This window comes from Pygocentrus nattereri, chromosome 10 (genome assembly GCF_015220715.1).
Source record: "Pygocentrus nattereri isolate fPygNat1 chromosome 10, fPygNat1.pri, whole genome shotgun sequence".
Lineage (NCBI taxonomy): Eukaryota > Metazoa > Chordata > Actinopteri > Characiformes > Serrasalmidae > Pygocentrus > Pygocentrus nattereri.
In genome coordinates this window covers 26165872-26187313 of record NC_051220.1, presented here as the reverse complement: position 1 = coordinate 26187313, position 21442 = coordinate 26165872, and the positions used below count along the sequence as shown (strand labels likewise).

General features: G+C 40.0%; 1 protein-coding gene across 2 annotated transcripts in view; it reads right to left on the bottom strand.

Moving 5' to 3' along the window:
- The window catches only part of ralgapa2 (Ral GTPase activating protein catalytic subunit alpha 2), a 137130-nt gene that overhangs the window by 28335 nt on the left and 87353 nt on the right, over positions 1-21442 (bottom strand). For both annotated transcript variants that reach the window (XM_037542061.1, XM_037542060.1), the window contains 2 exons: positions 19148-19306; positions 12576-12703 (listed from right to left, as the gene is read on the bottom strand). In XM_037542061.1, the coding sequence (XP_037397958.1) occupies positions 12576-12703; positions 19148-19306 (287 nt within the window). The remainder of the gene's footprint in view (positions 1-12575; positions 12704-19147; positions 19307-21442) is intronic.

Here is a 21442-nt window from a genome sequence, read left to right as displayed (position 1 = left end):
GAGTGTTCCCTTTATTTTTTTGAGCAGTGTATACACACACACACACACACACACACACACACACACACACACACATACACACATATATATATATATATATATATATATACATATATATATATATATATATATATATATACACATATATACACACACACACACACACACACACACACACATACACACACACACACACATCTATATATATATATATATATATATATATATATATATATATATATATATATATATATATATCAGTGATACAAAAAAATATGAGCACAGCCTTCAGCCTAAGCAAAGCAGGCCCAAAACGCAAAGCCAAGATAGATGACAATCCACTAATCCTCCAGCTTGTGGATGAAAGGACTTGGCTTAGTGTCAAACACAGAGGGCCAGTCCTACCTGAACAGATTAGAATTGAGGAAAAAGCGAGAATACATTACATGCAAGAAAAGGGGAAAAAAGGAAGCCAGAAAATGGACTTCTGGTTTGGCAACAGCTTTTCTTCCCCTTCATCTTCTTTTCTTTCTTAATCCTCGCCTCGAGGCGTTCTGTGCAGTCAAGCGCACTATTACGCGGCAACAATTAGCCAGGCTGTGGAAGCTGGCACCTGGTCCGAGGCATTCAGGGGCTTTCAGCAGCAGCTGACTGTACAGTCCCCCCCACCAGGTGGTCCTCCTTCAATGACATTAGCTAGTCATTCCAGTCACTCCAGGGTTAATCAAGAGCCCGTCCAAGCCCAATCCGCCCGCGTGGTGCCCACTCAGCCAGCCGGGTCCTTAAATGGGCCGACCAGACAATGAACTTTTCCAACTGCATATAAAGAGAGGTAAAAAGACAGCTGATAATTTGAGAATGTTGCTTGGCTCATCTGTGGAGTACAGCCAAGCTCTTGGAACAAACAATGAATTCAATACAACTCTGCAGGAGCATCGACTGGAAGAGTTACTGTGCTTTCCCCCTCAGCTATGAGCATTAGCTTAACTCCTTTTTCAAAGACGGTCAACTCTGTGCAGCATAATGTCAGTAGTTAATGTGGTATCCAAATAACAGCAGTTTTAGGACGTCTTGGCTCAGCCGGGATGCTAGTTGGTTGATTATTATTTGAAGGATCCAAACCAAAGCTGACGAACCAATTTAGAATCTTTCACAAAGAGATAAAGATGGAGTATATGGAAGAGTAAATAGAGATAAGGGAAGAGGAAAGATTCTCTGCATGTCCTAAAGGGAGGAACAGTTGTTTAGGTGCAAGACAAAAATAAAAGGGGGTTGCTGCCTTGCGCACTGCTACGATGATTCACACAAAGCCTATGGTATCCTCGGCTTGGAGTGCTGTGCACAGAGCATGAATAACATGATCTGAATAACAATAGCTATAGATTTGTAGAGGCTCTCAATACTAATTAGGGGCTATATGCACTGTTTGTAGCAAAGACATGTGCATTGAAATGAGATGCTAAGTGCTTTTATTTCAGCTACAAATTGGACGTCTGGCAACCCAGGGTACTGAATGGAAGTCTTTACCACTAGTATAGAAGTAGTTCTGAAAAAAGTTATATTAAAAACCTTAAAAAAAATAAAAATAAAGCTGATAGGTGAAACGTGAGGAATGCTTTTTCATGACAAAGACTGTAGTTTATCATTCAGGTGGATATGTGGAATGTATTTAGTCTATGGTATGTGTATGAGACTAGTCACATATCATCAGAAGGTACATATCACCAGAATCCTAATGAATCATCAAGAAAATCTGTGCAGCACTGCAGTCCAGTCCTCCATTGCTGCCCTTATGCAACTGAACTGGAGTCTTCAGAATGTAAAGAACCTCCATTTCCACATCAAAGGCCACCTCTGGTGTGGAGGAGGGCTGGACAAAAGCATGATGCACACCACTTTTATGTGGTGTTGCTGTTTTCTGTTGTTGTTTTGTTTATCCTTCAATGCGGAGGACTCTATTTTGTGCAAAGATGCAAATGGCGAACACAAGGACATCCTTTAGCACGGTACAATCAGATCCAGCTTGTGGAGGAGCTGTCGCTGCCTTTGAACTCTTTAAAGTGTTATTAATGCAGAACTTATAAATAATCAACTAATTCCTCTTTTAAGATGGTCAACAATGGGCCACAGGAAACTGAGAGGACCATAGTCTTTAAACAAACAACCCTTGCTGACCTGAGGCTGCAAAAAAAAAAAAAAAAAAACACAACACACTCCTTACTATTTAGGCAAGACTGTGAGAAAGAACAGATCTGGCAATGTTAAAGGAGATAAATGATGCAGTGTAATTTTTCTCACATATCACAGTAATCAGAGAATCAAACTGAAGTGCTGCCTGATGCTCCAAGACCCTGGAATCACAGGATAGTATTGAGTTCAGAAAATGAGTGAGGACTGAGAGGACTATCACAGTGCAATGGTCAGAATCACTGATCAGATAGATCAGATCAGATCGAATTCACAGTGATCTCCAAAAGCACAAATGCACCTGAAAATCAACATCTCCCACTCTTAATCAGTATTTTTGGCATGACCAGCATTTGCAGTCATATAACAAGAACGTCTTCACAGCAATTACAGTTCAGGGTAGTTAGTGTCCTTTGTAGAATAGTTTTAATGAACCCGCACAGTACTGCCCAAATGTCAGAGACCACCCTTCATTAATTAATTTCCAGTCAAAGCAGTCAGTTAAGTTCAAGCTATATATTTTTCAGTAGATGTTTCTGAAAGGATTTGCTACTGAGGAGATCAGATATGTATCAAATTCCTGCATAAAGAAGAGGAAAGTCAATGGAAAAATAAGTGGAATAAAACAGGAGATTTCAAAACTGAAAGAGTTTTACATAACTTTAAATTATTTTATACAGAAAATAACAGTACAAATAATGAATTTAAGGTAATACTAAACTGAAGGTAGCACTGAACTTAAGGTGTCAGTGAACTGAAGGTGGCAGTAAACTGACCATATACTGGATATTAAATTAATGCTAAATCTCTGACTTCTGTGCAGTACTGCATACAGACATCAAAAAACATGACTTAGGGTGACACTTCCTTTACAAAAACTATTTTATAAAAAAATGCAATTAAAGAAAAAAGCATTACAGAGTACAATACTGGTGGGTTACATGGCAGGTGACATTTTTGTGACATTTCAGGCTAGAATTGGTTATGTATAGGATATGAGAGGATAAGCAAGGAGAGCTGTGTTCTATTCAGGCCCAGTCTGGTGGGGCAGAGCCCAGACGCCTGGATGGGACTGGAGAGATTGAATGGTAATCAGTGCGGTACTGATAATGAATGATTGAAGGCTCTTTCTCACCATTGGAGAATTTCAATATCACAAGGGCCCTAGAGGCAGGATTCTTATCAGCACAGGCCTCAGACAAAAGAATCCACAGAATAGGAAATGTGCTTAAACACAGGCCAGCCGTGAATGACCAGCCCGATTAGCAGGGGGAGAAATCAAAGGTGCAATGGAGAATGCACACATGCACAAGCAAGCCCAAAGACACCAGAGGCTTCTACACTGTGTGCACAATTATTAGGCAAGTCTTCTTTTTGAGGATTATTTTTATTAATGACCAAATACAGTGCTCTCAGTTAATCCAAAATGTTAATAAACCTCAAACATGAATATTTAATAAAGTAAAAGTGAGGTTTTGGCTTTCTAAGGAGAATATCTATATGTGCACAATTATTGGGCAACTATTATTGCGCAGAATTATTACGCAGCTAAATGAAAAACACACATTTTCCCATCTTACTTTTTTTATTTTCATCTGTTCAAGTGAGAATTATAAACAAACAACTCAAAACTTTCCAATAAACATTTCTGACATATAAAAAAATGACCAATCAGTGACCAATATAGCCACCCTTCTTTTCAATAACAGTGATAAGCCTTCCATTCATGGAGTCAGTTTCTTGATCTGTTGATGATCAACTTTTTGTGCAGCAGCAACCACAGCCTCCCAGACCCTGTTCAGAGAGGTGTACTGTTTTCCTTCACTGTAAATCTCCCGTTTAAGAATTGCCTGCAAGTTCTCAGTTGGGTTCAGGTCAGGTGAGGAAGGGGGCCATGTCATAAGTTTTTCCTCTTTAATGCCTTTACTGGCTGGCCATGCAGAGGAGTACTTGGATGCATGTGACGGAGCATTGTCCTGCATAAAAATCATTGTCTTTTTGAAAGATGCAGATTCTTCCTGTACCACTGCTTAAAGAAAGTGTCTTCTAAAAACTGTCAGTAGGCTTGGCAGTTGATTTTGAACACATCTTCAACACGCAAAGGTCCAACCAGCTTATCTTTAATAATACCAGCCAATACCAGTACCCCACGTCCACGTTGCTGGCGTCTGACTCAAAGTGGAGCTCTGTCCCGTTATTGATCCAGCCACAGGCCCATCCATCTGGTCCGTCAAGAGTCACTCTCATTTGATCAGTCCATAAAACCTTTGAAAAATCTGTCTTCAGATATTTCTTGGACTAGTCTAGATGCCTCAGCTTATGTGTCTTGTTCAGTGGTGGTCAGGTTTCAGCCTTCCTTACCTTGGCCATGTCTCTGAGCACTGAACATCTTGTACTTCTTGATACTCCAGGTAGGTTGCAGTTCTGGAATATGACAGAACTGGAAGATAATGGGTTCCTGGTAGCTTCATGCTTGATTCTTCTCAAATCCTTGGCAGTTAATTTGCATCTTTTTTTCTCAGCACGTTTCTTGCGACCCTGTTGACTATTTGCAACAAAACTTTTGATGCTTCTGTGATCACGCCCCAATATCTTAGCAATTTCAAGAGTGCCGCATCCCTCTGAGAGACTTTTGGTCATTTTTGACTTTTCAGAGTCAGTTCAATCTCTTTTTTGGCCCATTTTGCCTAAAATAAGCTGCCTAATAATTATGCACACCTTGATATAGGGTGTTGACCTCCTTAGGCCACACCCTCCCTCATTACACAGATACACATCACCTGCTATGCATAAATCCATTAAGCAATCAAGTTGATCCAGCTTGGAGTTAGAAAATATGCCTAAAAATAATATTATGGTCAAAATACTCACTTGCCTAATAATTGTGCACACAGTGTAAAGAAGGTTTTGGGGATAAGCATCATGTAGAAAATACATCAGGTGCTTTAGGCAATTTCATACTGATGAGCAAGAAACAAAATAGGACAAAAACAAAGCAACAGTGCTACAGTCCTATACTCTGACGCACACTCCTTCTCACTCTCACACACACACACACACACACACACACACACACACACACACACACACACACACACACACACACACACACACACACACACACACACACACACACACACTCAAATGCTCCTACATAAAATGCTAAAGCTTGCCAGATCTGCTCATTATCACTCTCCTTTAAGCAGCAACAAATAAAGCGAGAGAGAAGGGGAGAGAGACAAAACCCATACATAACTAATCAATGAAAACACCTTCATTGTGTTCATGGGAGAAAGACAGCAAGAGCAACATCCATTTGGATAACCTGAGAGGGCTAACGGCTTTCTTCCAGTGTTAGCAGTCTGCCGAGGGAGGAGAAAGAAAGTTCATTAATTAAACAAGGCTTGGGCAGACAGATGGAACGGCTAGCTGGATGCTAATTACTCTGAGAAGACAAGCAGGTTTAACACTCCTCTACGCCTGCTCTGCCATCAATCACAATTAGCTTGCCTCCTAAATGTTCACCTAGCTCACTCAGCCAAAAACAGAGAGAGACAGAGCAGTAAGTTCATGTTTGGTTGAGTGCTGTGATTTGTTATTTCCAGCAGAGAAGCTCCATGTTACTAGTTTATCATGTCAGGAGAAATTCTTGTTTACTAATTTACTACAGATTACATCAGTGACTGAGTAACTGAGAAGGCTACCAATTGTAACCCGAGTTTAAAAAAAAGCCAATTTATCAAGAAGGTATGTGTATACACACACACACACACACAAAATCTCACTGTTGTCAGAAGAAAAACTTGTATCTCAATTTTAGTTGTTTTTTCAGTTTTTGTCCTTTACATTGTGTGTAAATTTCTCAATGAAATCTATCCACATATATATATATATATATATATATATATATGTACGTATGAGTGTGTGTGTGTGTGTGTGTGTGTGTGTGTACTGGCAAATACTGGCAAATGTTAATGAACAGGCAAAGCCTTCATGCTTAAGAGGTGATTAAGTAACGTTTTCCTCACTCTGCTCAGTGTCACTCCTGAGGGAGCAGTAATAATGGAGTGAGCTCAGGGTAACTCTATACCTCTCCACATCTACAGAACCCCATCCCCCCCGCCACCCCCATACGGGGGGGATCCCACCCAGATCTGGCAACAGCGCGCCCATTCACAACACCGCCAGAACACAGACAGCTGTCAGGCATGAAAGCCTAACAGAGTTTTTGAAGGAGGAGCTTACCAGACTGGGTGGGGTTCAAATTCAAATAGAGAGCACATGGTCAATACAAGCCACCCAGAACGGATAACAGTGTTTGGTGCAGAGTATATTACTCTGAACACAGGTAATATAACATTGTACACTGCAGATATTATACACTGAAAACATATAGAACACCAAAGTGTAAATTAAACAGATATAAAGCTTTTCATGCCCATATCTTATATAATACTCTGGTTAGCTTTCTAATTCCCAATTCAATATATTTTATAATGACTGAGGATGATGCTTAAAATTAGTGATTGATAACGGTAACAAAGTTCAAGTCTGCAGTCCTGACCTAAGCAAAGTGCTGCAAAGGGGCCATGTCCTACTGTTATTAATTTTATCACCTGGCCCACCAGCATCAGGCCCACTCAAACCGGCTCCCCCAGACTTCCTATCACATATTTATAAATATGAAATACTACTTATACTATGGCTTAGCTAAGTAATTGATAGTGATAATTTCCTTAGAGATGTGCATCCATATTATCCAGTATGTCCAACTAATCAATACATTTTTAAATTTAAATAAAAAATTTAATCAATAATTAATGTCAATCCATTGCCTTCCATTTTGCATTAGCCCAGAGTTGTAACTAAATCTTGACTGAGAGACAAGATAACCATTGTCTTGTTTTAAAAAGATTTGCGCCTATGAGGAGTGTGTCATCATGGCCATATATTATCTGAACTGGACTGGACTCCACAGAGGCTTATGCTGCAAACCGAGAGTTGCCCATTGGCGTTCATCACTTGTAACAAAAAGTTGTATTTCACTCTCAATTTTTTGTTATTTGCTATCTTGGAGAGGAGGTAACACAAGTTTACCTGATGGTGTTCATACATTTCACTCCTATGTTTTTTTTTTCTTTTCTTTTTTAGTGACTAGACGGATAGTTCTGCTTTACCAAGTCATCCTTATAATGAGGAGGGAGGTGGGGCCTTTGCGTAATTTGCAGGACCCTACACAACATAAATAGTGAGTGTATAGGGCCAACTCAGCTCTGCACGATTTGACTGGACAAAAAAAAGGAAGAAAACAGGATTAGGAAATGTAGACGCACGGGCAGTGTAGAAAAAACAGAGCGCACACCACAAACACACACTCATACAGCTATTGTATCTGCCACCTGTTTTTCGCCAGTTATTTCTCTCCTGTCACTATGTTGTTTATAAACTCCTTCTCTACCTGTGTTTAAGCTAGTGTTACGCACAAGAAAGAGTCGCCCCAGGGGGGGTTGAGTGTGTGTTGCTTTTGTTCTAGGCATCAAGAGCAGAAGGGGAGAGAGGGAGGGAGGAAGAGAGAGAGAGAGAGAGAGAGAGAGAGAGAGAGAGAGAGAGAGAGAGAGAGAGAGAGAGAGAAAGTTATGCTATGAGTCATTCCACTAGACAGAGAGTAAGTGAGTGGGCGAGAGAGAGAGAGAGAGAGAGAGAGAGAGAGAGAGAGAAAGAAACAGAAAATGCTTGTGCATTTTATATGAAGTAGCAGCTATATGCCATATGCCATATGGGACTGACTTGGCTCTCCAGACAAGGCTGGGCTTGACAGGCCCCTGTTCCTGAGGGTATACCAGTGTGTTGAGAAGTAATCAGCTTCATTCTGAACAACGTCACTGTTGTAACAGTACTTTCCATCTCCAAAATGGTGATTTTACTGGTGACAGAGAAATGTGCTTAACTTCAATACATGTTAATGTAAATCCAAATCATTTTCTACTTTTTATACTGGCTCATTCATCACAAAAGGCCAGCTGGCATTTTCAGATGGTGCAAAGAAGGACAAAAATCTGAGAAAAAAAAAAGTTTCAAGGTTTTGATATGACAATATACAGGTCCTCATGATGGGAAATGGTTGTGTAGGAAGCAAAAGCAATTGAGTTTGCTGTTACTGTACTTAGTTTTTTCAAAACTAAGCACAGTATGTGGAAAATATGTGGAAAAAAATGTGGAAAAACAGGGGGACAAGAATAGAAAAAGAAAACAGTGGAGTTGATGGGGGCTGGGAAAGGGAGATCTGAACACATTTGATATTGTAAGGAGCCCTTGGGAACAGCTGGTGAGTTGGGAGAAGCAGGGCAGCAGGCAGGAGGAGGAGGCGGCGGGGGGCATGGGAGGGGAGAGAAGGCAGTGTGCTAGAGTGAAAATGGGATTAGAGTCAGCACACTATCATTGGGTGGGGGCACTGGACCCTCACCTCATAGAGACATGCATTAGTTTTCAAACTGACTGCAGGCCTTTTAACCAAGTGCTGTCTATGCTCTGCCCTGCAAGCCTAGGATCTCATACATAACATATGAGAAATAAATATTTAAATATTTACTTCATCCCATTTACTAACATCTGTTTATGATGGTGATTCATAGCATTGATGAGTCTACACTAAAAATGCATTTAATTTATGAGTACATTATTCAGTGCATTATTCTTTTCATTGTAAACATATAATCTGTGATGTAAGGAAAGACTTTTTTATTCATTACTGATTTAAGGAGACTGTAGCTTTTTTGATACAGAAAGAGAGGCAAAGTGCACAATCTTGAGAGTAGTTCACAACATTTCCCTATAAAAATTATTCAAATCTACAATTGTAACAATAACATTATTTTTTAAACAGATATGGTGCTGGGACACAGAAACAGAAACTTGAAGCTAAAGAAAACAAGTAATGTGTGTGCAGTCATGGAGAAAACATGGCCAAAGTGACTAGGGAAGGTACTGCCATTTGGCAACTGCCCTCCTCCTCCTTCTCCTGATGAGGGCTAAAAGCTGGGGCTCGCATGACTGGCGGCCGGCAGGAACAGATTATGGCTATTGATTGGTGCCTGGAGATGGATCTGACTGAAGAAGAGAGGAAGAGAGAGGGGGCGGAGCAGGGAGGGAATGAGGGAGAGGGACAGAGCAGAGAAAGCATGCTAACTCCATCGATTCTTGTCAGCAGGGGAGGCAGTGAGGCAGACTGAAGGTCAGTGAATCTCTGTCTTACCTCTTAAATCCCAGCCTCCTTACCTCAGGGCCTGTCATCAGAACCCTTGTGCAGAGAGGAGCCACCACTAACCTACCACTGCTAAAACTCCCCCGGTACTATTTATCATTGAGTGACAAGCAAGACTGCCCTCAGAGAGATGCAGCACAAAAAATCCACAGGTGCTCCACTACCAGAAGACAACTTTACGACAGGGGTCTGAAAAGACACATAGCTCTCAAGAAGTCATTACTGTGAAAATTACATTTTGCATTAGAACACAGAAACTGCACATGTGAAATGTGGAGCAAAGGGCTGATAATTCTAAATTTATAACTGAGATTACTTGGATCACGACAAGCAGAAAATGCAACCAGATTTTAAGACTGAACTTGGGAAACGTGAAAGTAAATTTCCCCGAACAGAATGGAAAAGGTAGTAAAGGTAATGGGGGAGCATACTAAATATCAGCTTCAAAAATAGTTACAAGCTTACATGCCTTTAATGAAATAAAGCCAGTATGTTTACATATGTTTATATATGACATACTTTAATACCATACAAAAGCTAAAATTCAACTTCAGAATTTGCTTTTCCAAATCTTAGGCTCAGGAAATTTGTGGGATGAATTTTAAGCTTACCAGACTGCTGCATTAAAAAAGGGCACTAACTCGCCAGACTTCAAACTCACAGCAGCTGTTTTTTTCAATAGAGTTGAATCAATAATAGATGACACATTATGTGTGATTTGAAAGGACTGTGTAATACAGTGTCAGCAGGAGAGAGGCCTCTCTGTCCAAAGAGCTCTTGCCAGGCCCTCTGCAATAACATCGCTCCTTTAGCCACAGAAACCTGAGAACAGCAGTGCTGTGTAAGGTGGGCTGGAGACATACACACATAGGCAAGAGCAACACTCACCTGTGTAAACACACAGATGCATTGCTGGGTGGCAGGCACAGGGCAGTGTAGGGCGAGAAGAGGGGACCCGCAGTGCACCTGGCCAAGCACTGGTGGCCATTTCCACACAGCCTACCCAATTAGAGCGGAGTGATGGCACAGCAGAGAGGCAGGGCTGCTGGAGGCCTCTCCAGCTCCACAGCACTGTCACACAGCAGCACCTGCTTTTATCAGCCAATGCCCTGAGCACCACCACTGCCTTTGAAGAAATATTCAACTAATTACCTTGGAGCACTGTCACACAACTAGACGGCAGATTGCAGAGACCCAGGCCATTGAGAGATAGGAAACTCCAGAAGAGATTTCATCTCGGTACAAATACACACGCCTTTCAGCTACACAGCCGAGGTTATTGTGCCAAACCATGGAGGAAAAGAAGATGGAAGAAAGCAAAACAACATAAAAGAGCAGTAATACTGAAAAGGCTAAAGGAGATGGAAGGAAAAAGAAACAGAGAAAAGGAAATAAAAAAAGACAAAATCTAAGTGCATGTGTGTGAAATAGGTACTATACAACAGCTGCTCCTGTAACTAACTTAAGAGACAATGATGTGAGCCCATGAGTCACAGACAGATTAATAATTCATTAGAACAGATCAAGCCTTTGTGCAAAGCTGTGAAAAGTTTATGGCTCCTCAGTCCTATTCACAAGTGATAAAAAAAAACAGAGATAAATGTATGTACCATTTACTAATGGTATATGGTATTTAGATTAACACTAAAGAGGAATTTCACAGATTTTACATAATTTCTTCATAATTCTATGGCTGAGATGTAAACAAAGTCATTCATAGTGCTTTAAAATGAAATGGTTTACTATAGAATACTATAGAAAAACTTAACAACTCAGATTTCTATACAGTAGTGGTGAGAGGAACCAGTGGTTGCAATATCTACAGCACAAATATAGCCACTTTATGCGTCCAAATTGACCAGTGAACCTACATGAGTTTTTATAGGTAATGTTGTTAATGGTTCAACTGTGGAAAATCTAAAAGAAATAAGTTCCTTCTGGGGACTATTTTGGATTTTAAATTATGTATTAGGCCAAATGTTTTATTAAAACTAATGATAATGTAACTATATATGCATTATATTGTAATTGTATAAGGCATCAGACAAAATATTTGTAATCATTATGTGTAATAACTTTTTCATGAGGTAACTTTTACAGGTTTAAATGATTGGGTTATCTAGTTCCTACAACTACTACTGTGAACAATTCTAACACTGTAAGCTTCTCTAGAAAAGAATATTTTGTGTTTAAGGGTTAACCATTTAATTAGGTAGGAATATTTAAAAATCAGTGGAATTCCCCATTAAGAGTCATAGAGAATAATGGAAAATTCAGGAAAAGTAGGAAAAAGCTAAAATTATATTTAGCCTTTTTCTGTTTGTGGTTGTGAGCTGTTCCTCAATTTGGAAAAGAAAAGTGTTTCAATAATTGGACCCAATTGCACTGACATCATTTTTCCCGTTCCGATAAAGATACCTGATTCTTAAGTATATGAGGATCCAGAGCCCCATTATCCATTTTAACTCTCTGTAGCCTAACAACTCATTAAGTTCCAATTAATTCTGATTTTTATGCCTGCTAACTCTATCTAAATAAACAACTCAATAAAAGCCTACAAATTCTGAAATGTATACCATTCAGTGTTTAAATTTATTTTTTTTATTCTATTATTTTGGTAAAGAGAGTGGTCTATGCCAAAAATATAACATACTAAGCTTGAATGAATTCTTACAGGTTGCATCATCCCTCAAAATACTACAGTTACAGATTTTGCAATAAGCGTTTTTACTACTGCTTGTCTTCAATGCTAAATAACATCACACTGCTGACATGTTGCTTCCTTCAACTGTATGCATGCATGCAAGTGTCACTCCGTAGTAGGTGTCAGCAGTTGCTTTTTGCTTATTGGTCTTCTTTTTTGCTGATATCAATATCTGCAATAAAGTGCTAGTATCGGGGGTGATACCCTATCAGTATACACTATCAACAACCACATTTTCAATATAACAGAATATTAGTGATTTTAATATAAAAACACTTCTTCTTAGTGACAGCAGTAAGAGCTGTGAAAAGCTATGAAAGATTTCTTCCAGAATGCTTTCCTCAGATCCTACCTGGGTCGTTGTTTTTCTCTTGGGCTGTGGTTATGGTAGCTCAGAGAGCAGTTTGCATGGTGAAAGGATACAAGCTCTGGTAGAGAGTCAGTCGTGACTTCACCGCTCTGCTTGCATTAATGCACGTGGCCCGCACGAGACTGGGTAACAACGTCCCTGTGGCTATTGCTCCATCAAACAGAGGCCCAAAGAAAGGAACCTGAGAGAGGAAAAAAAGAAATGGAGTTATTGATGGGATTCATGATCACATTCTCTGTGTATGTATGTGTATGTACAGTACTCTCCACAAATACTCACACCCTCGGAAAACGTGAGAAAAATATGAATAAAAAATAACCTAACAATCTAACAATGAGGAAATACATATATTTCTCAAATCTGTGTATGCCAGAATTACTGGCGCCACTTCATTTAAATACTTTGTGGAGCTTTGCAAAGATAACATTTCTAAGTCCTCTCCAACAATGCTTAATGAGAGTGGAGAACACATGGCAAAGTATCTGAAACTGTTCTTCCATAAAGATCCTCTCTAGAACCTCATCTCATAGGTGTTCTATGGGTCTAGGTCAGGGGACTGGGGTGGCCATGGTAAATCCTTAATTCGGTGTCCAGTGAACCATTTTTGTATTAATTTTGAGGTACATTTTGGATGGATGTCCTGTGAAAGAACTATGACTCAATTTAAGCTTTCTGGCTGAATTGGTAGCCTTTTGATTTCTGCTGGTAATTGCTGGAATCTGTGATATAATGTATCCAGATAAATTGTCTAGGGCCTTTTATCTTTGTGTCCATGCCAAACTCTGTTTTGGTTGTATCTGACCTTTGCACTCAGCCCCACTGAAAGTTTCAGCAATGTCTGCAATCTGTAGGCACTTGAATTTGTTGGGCCTTGACAGCAGATGTCCCCTAAACAACTGGTTATATAGGTGATGTTTGATTGTTGTTTGGGAGATGTGACACCCAAGACCCAAGTAATGTCTGCAATTCCCGATCTGTGACCCTTGAAGATTCTCTGTCCACTGAAACTAGTTTTAACCTTCTTAATTATTGGTCTGATAGTGGGCATTTTCAACTGTTTAGCTATTTTCTTCCAGCCATTTCCTGATTTGTGCAACTCAACAACTTTTTATAGCACATCATTGCTGTTTTCTCTGGATTTTCTCATAAACATGGATGAATAAGGAAACTTGGCTTGTGTTTCATTTCATATAAACTACAAGAACAAAAATTTGTTCCCAGATAACCCATGACCAACTGTGTGTGGTATTAAGTGGAAGCGTTTAGGAACCAATGCAACTGTAAAGTTACAGATTGGGATCATTTGGTGCTGAGGTGCATAGTGCCTAAAGTCCCCAATGGTCTGCTGATTCAATAACTGTTTTCAAACCTCCTCTGGTATTAACATCAGTGCAAAAATTGTGTGCCGGTAGCGTCATGGCATGGATTTTCATGGTAGAGCAACTGCATGCAAGCCTTACATCACCAAGTACAATGTCAACTGTCAGATGAAGTGGTGTAAAGCATGCCACCACTGGACTATGGAAAAGTATTCTGTGGAGTGTTGAATCAGGCTTCTCTGTTTGGCAGTCTGATGGATAAGTCTGGGTTTGGCGAATGCCAGGAAAAAATTGTCTGCATTACTGCTATTTGCCAATGGTAAGATTTGTAGGACAAGGGATAATGCTATGGGACTGGTCTTTCAGTGGTTGGTCTAGGCCCCTTTGTGAAGGGAAATCTTAATGCTTCAGCATAACAAGAAATTCTGGACATCTGTATGCTTCCAACCATGTGGTAACAGTTCCTCAGTGCACAAAGCAAGGTCCATAAAGGCATGGTTGGCTGAGTTTGGTGTGGAAGAAATTGACTGACCCACACAGGGACCTGACCACAACCCCATCCATTGGGACGAACTAGAACCGAGATTGCAAATGAGGCCCTCTCGTCCAACATCAGTGTCTGACCTCACAAATGCTCTTCTGAAAAAAAATTAACAGAAAAGTGGAAGCTATTATGGTTGCAAAGGGGGACGACCTCCATATTAATCCCTATGGATTTAGAATGGGAGGTCATAAAAGCACCTATAGTTGTTATGTGTAGGTGTCCAAATACTTTTGTCTACATAGTGTGTATAACCCAGTGAATCAGGAAGTCATGGCTGACCATGTAAGTGTTCCTGATTGCTCAGGTGAAGAAAATGGTATTTTTTTTCATTATTTCATCATTCAATAACAGTTAGATTTTTGCTAAAGTATTCTTAATGACAATCAAAAAGACTGTAGAATATTTTGTACAGTTAATTTTGCTCATGATTATATATAACAGTTAAATAAATCAATAAATTAATAAACTGGGCTGTGAACGTGTCATTTACTATGTTTTAATGTTGGTAATTTCTTTTGCCAAATTATAGTTCTTTAACAAGCAGCTTGTTGCTATGTCAGAGTAACAAACTCCGTTTACTCGCTGCATAGTCTGCTGTAAGCTGTTTGAAGTACTGACTGACTCAAAAAACTGCCGCAATATCAAGTGTAGCTTAGTTTTGTCAATTTTTGCTGAATCAATATTAATATTGTTTTGTTCCAGCCAGTCTGTAAAGCATCTTGCAACCCATTTTCTTCTTCTTCTTTCGGCTGCTCCCTTTAGGGGTCGCCACAGCAGATATCTTGCAGCCCATTTTGGCGAAAGGTATTCGGTTTAATTCTGGCTAATTTCAGGCTGAAGGGTCTTTCTGCCACAACTGCCAACTGAAAAGCTTGCTCAGTGGTACTGACAGTTTGGGAATTTAGTGTAGTGTCATCTTCAGAGTCTGACCAAATCATCTATGAGTCAAATGTAACTGTACAGGTATCTGTGCGCAAAGTAAGAAGTAAAAACGTTAGTTGTTTCAGCGACTCAGTGGAGCGATACAGTGTTTGTGAAAAAAAAAAAAAAGTGCTGTTATTTTCTTATAATGCTTAAAATGCTTCTTAATCAACCAGAGCTAACTGTGTATATCACACGTTATTTGTGTGTGTGTGTGGTGTGTGTGTGTGTGTATATGTGTGTATATATGTGTGTGTGTGTGTGTGTGTGTGTGTGTGTGTGTATATATATATATATATATATATATATATATATATATATATATATATATATATGTAAAAATATTGCTAAAAAAAAGGGAACACTCAAATAACACATCCTAGATCTGAATGAATGAAAAATTCTCATTGAATACTTTGTTCTGTACGAAGTTGAATGTGCTGAAAACAAAAAATCATTAAAGTGGAATTTAAAGGTCATTAAAGTGGAAAAACACACAACAGGCTGATCCAACTTTGATGTGATGTCCTTAAAACAAGTCAAAATGAGGCTCAATATTGTGTGTGGCCTCCACGTGCTTGTATGACCTCCCTACAACGCCTGGGCATGCTCCTGATGAGGTGGCGGATGGTCTCCTGAGGGATCTCCTCCCAGACCTGGACTAAAGCATCCACCAACTCCTGGAAAGACTGCAACGTGACGTTGGTGGATGGAGCGAGACATGATGTCCCAGATGTGCTCAATCGGATTCAGGTCTGGGGAACGGGCGGGCCAGTCCATAGCTTCAATGCCTTCATCTTACAGGAACTGCTGACACACTCCAGCCACATGAGGTCTAGCATTGTCCTGCATTAGGAGGAACCCAGGGCCAACCGCAGTCTCCAGACTCTGTCACGTCTGTCACATGTGCTCAATGTGAACCTGCTTTCATCTGTGAAGAGCACAGGGTGCCAGTGGCGAATTTGCCAATCCTGGTGTTCTCTGGCAAATGCCAAGCGTCCTGCACGGTGTTGGGCTGTGAGCACAACCCCCATCTGTGGACGTCGGGCCCTCATGCCATCCTCATGGAGTCGGTTTCTAACCGTTTGTGCAGACACATGCACATTTGTGGCCTTGCTTGAGGTCATTTTGCAGGGCTCTGGCAGTGCTCCTCCTGTTCCTCCCTGCACAAAGGCAGAGGTAGCGGTCCTGCTGCTGGGTTGTTGCCCTCCTATGGCCTCCTCCTCATCTCCTGGTGTACTGGCCTGTCTCCTGGTAGCGCCTCCAGCCTCTGGACACTGATAGACACAGCAACCCTTCTTGCCACAGCTCACATTGATGTGCCACCCTGGATGAGCTGCACTACCTGAGCCTGAGGGTTGTAGAGTCCGTCTCATGCTACCACGAGTGTGAAAGCACCGCCAATATTCAAAAGTGACCAAAACATCAGCCAGAAAGCATCGGTACTGAGGTCCCCACCTGCAGAACCACTCCTTTATTGAGTGTGTCTTGCTAATCGCCAATGATTTCCACCTGTTGTCTATTCCATTTGCACAACAGCATGTGAAATTGATTGCCAATCAGTGTTGCTTCCTAAGTGGACAGTTTGATTTCACAGAAGTTTGATTTACTTGGAGTTATATTGTGTTGTTTGTATGGGGATGGTATGAGGGCCCAACATCCACAGATGGGGGTTGTGCTCACAGCCCAACACTGTGCAGGACGCCTGGCATTTGCCAGAGAACACCAGGATTGGCAAATTCACCACTGGCACCCTGTGCTCTTCACAGATGAAAGCAGGTTCACACTGAGCACATGTAACAGACGTGACAGAGTCTGGAGACGCCGTGGAGAACGATCTGATGCCTTCAACATCCTTCAGCATGACTGTTTTGGCAGTGCGTCAGTAATGGTGTGGGGTGGCATTTCTTTGGAGGGCCGCACAGCCCTCCATGTGCTCGCCAGAGGTAGCCTGACTGCCATTAGGTACCGAGATGAGATCCTCAGACCCCTTGTGAGACCATATGCTGGTGCGGTTGGCCCTGGGCTCCTCCTAATGCAGGACAATGCTAGACCTCATGTAGCTGGAGTGTGTCAAGAGTTCCTGCAAGATGAAGGCATTGAAGCTATGGACTGGCCCGCCCGTTCCCCAGACCTGAATCCGATTGAGCACATCTGGGACATCATGTCTCGCTCCATCCACCAACGCCACGTTGCACCACAGTCTTTCCAGGAGTTGGTGGATGCTTTAGTCCAGGTCTGGGATGAGATCCCTCAGGAGACCATCTGCCACCTCATCAGGAGCATGCCCAGGCATTGTAGGGAGGTCATACAGGCACATGGAGGCCACACACAATACTGAGCCTCATTTTGACTTGTTTTAAGGACATTACATCAAAGTTGGATCAGCCTGTAGTGTTTTTCCACTTTAATTTTGTGTGTGAAACCAAATCCAGGCCTCCATTGGTTAGTAAATTTGATTTCCATTGATGATTTTTGTGTGATTTTGGTGTCAGCACATTCAAAGTCAGTATAAACGAGAAAAAGGGTCATAACGTGTAATAACAGGAACTCTAGATAACCGCTCAGCATGTTCTTTGTGGAGAAGCAATACCTCGCACCGAACCCTACTATAGCCCAGTCTTAAATAGTGCCTAAGTAGGTCAACCTACACAGGTGCATCTGTTCAATAATCAGGGGACTGGGAGCGCTGGTAGTGACGCGAGCGCTCGTCGCGTGTCATGTGATCTCCCAACGCGGTCTGGGAGATGGAGTCCGTGTCCGAGTCCACCTGAGGCGTGACAGTAATCTGATGGAATAACCAATCAATTTTCGGTCTATGATGCAAACATACCCACATCCCACACAAAATCGATAACAATGACAGGCCAAAATTATTCCTGTCAATATAGTACACTGCGCTTTCATTTCTCATGGCCTGTGTAATTGAACACAGGACTGAGTTTAATTTGCGCTGCTAGTGGCATTTTGAGTTCTACATGTCACCTTGGTAAAATGTTTGATCAAAGCTAATATAAAACACATGCAATAATGCTTTTAAATTTTTGGTCACAAAATTAATTTGAATGCAACAATATATTGTCTAAATTGTCTAAAAGTTAACATGCCACCATGTGCTTCAATTAGGCTTATGCAGATGCTATTATCAGGAATTACCAGTGGCTGAGCTTTGGTCACTCACGCTGCTCTTGACCTGTTTGTTATACAGGCTAGCAGCAGGTGTGTGTGTGTGTGTGTATGTATGTGTGTGTGTGTGTGTGTCATACGTGAAGATGAAAGCTAGTCTAGTCATGATGAGAGCAACATGCCGACAGTCCAGTAATGGACTGGGGGGAATGGAGGAGGTGCATTTATGGATTCTTCAGTTTAGACTAAGGCATGCAGAAGACACAGGCTTAGAGACCATCTACTAGAGCCACATATCTTAAAGCTTGCAAATTTAAATATAAAAACAGAGTTGATTTAAAAGTTGATTTATAGTTCTAAATGTTACTTGATACAACACACAATCATTACAACCTTATAAAATACTGCCATTTTATAAATGTTTAACGCTCTAATAAACCAAAAATGAAGATTTTAAAATAGATTTTCAGACACTCCTTATTTGTGCTGTATCAAAAAATGTATCGAATTGAGACACCACCGTATCCATATACTATCACATTTTGGCTAAGGAAAATATGACTGTAAACCATGCATGACAAATAGCTGTTAAGTTGTACTCTGGCAGTACTGTACACAGTACAACATTGTTACCTAAACATACATCAACATATAATAGAAATGATCATTTAAAAGGTGGAAAAAAAAAATGTTGTGAACTACACAGTGACCATACCTGTGGTTTCTTCATGATCTGAATGAAGAACATGTGGTTCTTCATGGGGTAGATGATGATGAGTACATCTCCAAAGTCAGTAGGGATAATGCCCCGTCGGTAATCCCGTGTGTGCTCTGACCAAACAATGTGCACTTCATCATTTCCCAGATGACGAAGCTACAAGACAACAAAAAACGCACCAACAGTTCACATATTTGTTTCAAACGGATAACTAAATTTCCTCAATCTGAACTTAATACAATGTCTAAACACATTGATGGTGTTTCTCACAGCAGCTCCTCAAACTCATATCTACATAGCTCACAATTCATACTTGTTACAAAAAAAGGTCTTAAAATGAATAACTGAATAATAAGCCTAGGATTGAAGAGGTTATGTGATTGTTACAAAACCAAGACTGTTATGCCTGTTCAATAGCCAGATGTGAAGTTTCTTTATGAGCACTTTGGCCTGTTTTAAAGGAAAAGCTAATCATTCCATTTCCAGTGGACTTTGACAACCTGAAAACACTCTAATAAGACTTAATCATGAAAATTTGTTTTGAGGACAGCAATAATTTCAGGTTTGAAATAACTATTGCACATATATTTCAGTACATAATGGTCCTGCATCTTGTTACGGTGCTTTCAATTGTGGAGTCAAATGAGTTTGAGAAATTGGATTATTATGAGCCAATCATTCGATTAAATTGACCGCTTTGCCTGTCAAATTGCTTACACTTTCATTTTATATTAAACTAGGAAATACATTTCAAGGAAATTAGTTTTTTTGAGGGTTTTGTGTTTTGAGGCAAGAAAAATAAGTAAGGTGTTCTCAGACTGTAGTGAACAGGTATGCATTTGCAGTTCTTCATATAAACCATGATGTCTTTACTTAATTATTTTTGCTATATCATACATACATATATACATAATCAGAATTGAATGTAAACTAGACAGAAGGGCAATTTTAATTGATCTACCAAAATGGTGCTACTTCAACTGGAGAGAACAACTGGAAACAGGTAAAGAAGGATCCCCTCGATGGGCTCTCAAACATCTGCCAATGTACTGGAGCCTAATGAGCCATTAACAAAACATGCCCTCTCTACCAAAAAATGCAATTACCACATTTCCCCATAAGCCCTTAATTATGCTAATGGACTAGAATTAAACAAATCCACAACAAGCTGATTGGGCCAATGCATGCTGATCCATTTCAGAGACAGCAGAAGAATCAATGGCATGTAAATAGGTCAGGGAAAAGAGGGGAAATAGACAACATGCTGTACACATACTACACATGCCAACCGAACTGAAATGCACCAGGTGTTAAAGACAACATTGTGATAATGCATAATATGGATGATTGAGAGCAGAAAGCTAGTGGAGCAAGATAGGTCTGTTAATATGGATGACTCCAGTATTATTAGCCTCATTTAACCCTCACCAAGCCTTGATTGAAAAAGTGAATCACAAAAATACATTCACCATTCACATACAAGGTAAAGTGGGGTACAAAGTAACACTGGTTTCGTTTTTGCTTAATAATTTTAAAGCATTTGAGCAAAACTAAAAATGTATACAAGCAACTTATACATTTCTGTCACAAATGAAAACTTGTTTCCAATATCTAATGTCTATGAAACATTCAGTCATAAGGGACATGAGTGCAACTTGCAACTTATCCCACAGGTAGGGGTAACTGTAACAAATGGAGGTCTGCTAAATCTATAAAAACACATTTAATTTAATAGAATTCAATGTTGTTTAAACCAGTCTAGCTTTCTGACCTAAATACTTAAAAATGTATTTAAAAAAAAAAAAATAAAAAAATCACGAAAAGAGAGTGTCAACTCTGGCAAATATCAGTAAAATAAAAGTGAAATATATTTTATTCGTATTACACAACTACTGATTAATTAGGACCATAGTATCATTGCATGTGGGGAAAAACAAACATCTCATTGTTTAATTCAGAAGGCTTAGTTGTAAACCCACCATGTGGAGGTTGTTCTTTAGGCTGGCTAAGATCATTGTATTGTATTAAGATTATAGTATTGATGTAAATCTTGTACACAGAAAGCAATCGAAAAATTTCTAGAAAAAGGATCGGTTTTCAGGGTGAAAAATCTTGAAAAACGTCTTTCCAACTGCTGTGAAAATTTACATATGCATTTGCACTGGGAATATGAGAACAATGTATTTATAAATAAAAATAAATAAATAAACACATATAACCAACAGTATGATCTATTGGAACCTGTTTCATTGCATATATAAGTACATATATATCATAAAATATATCTCCAAT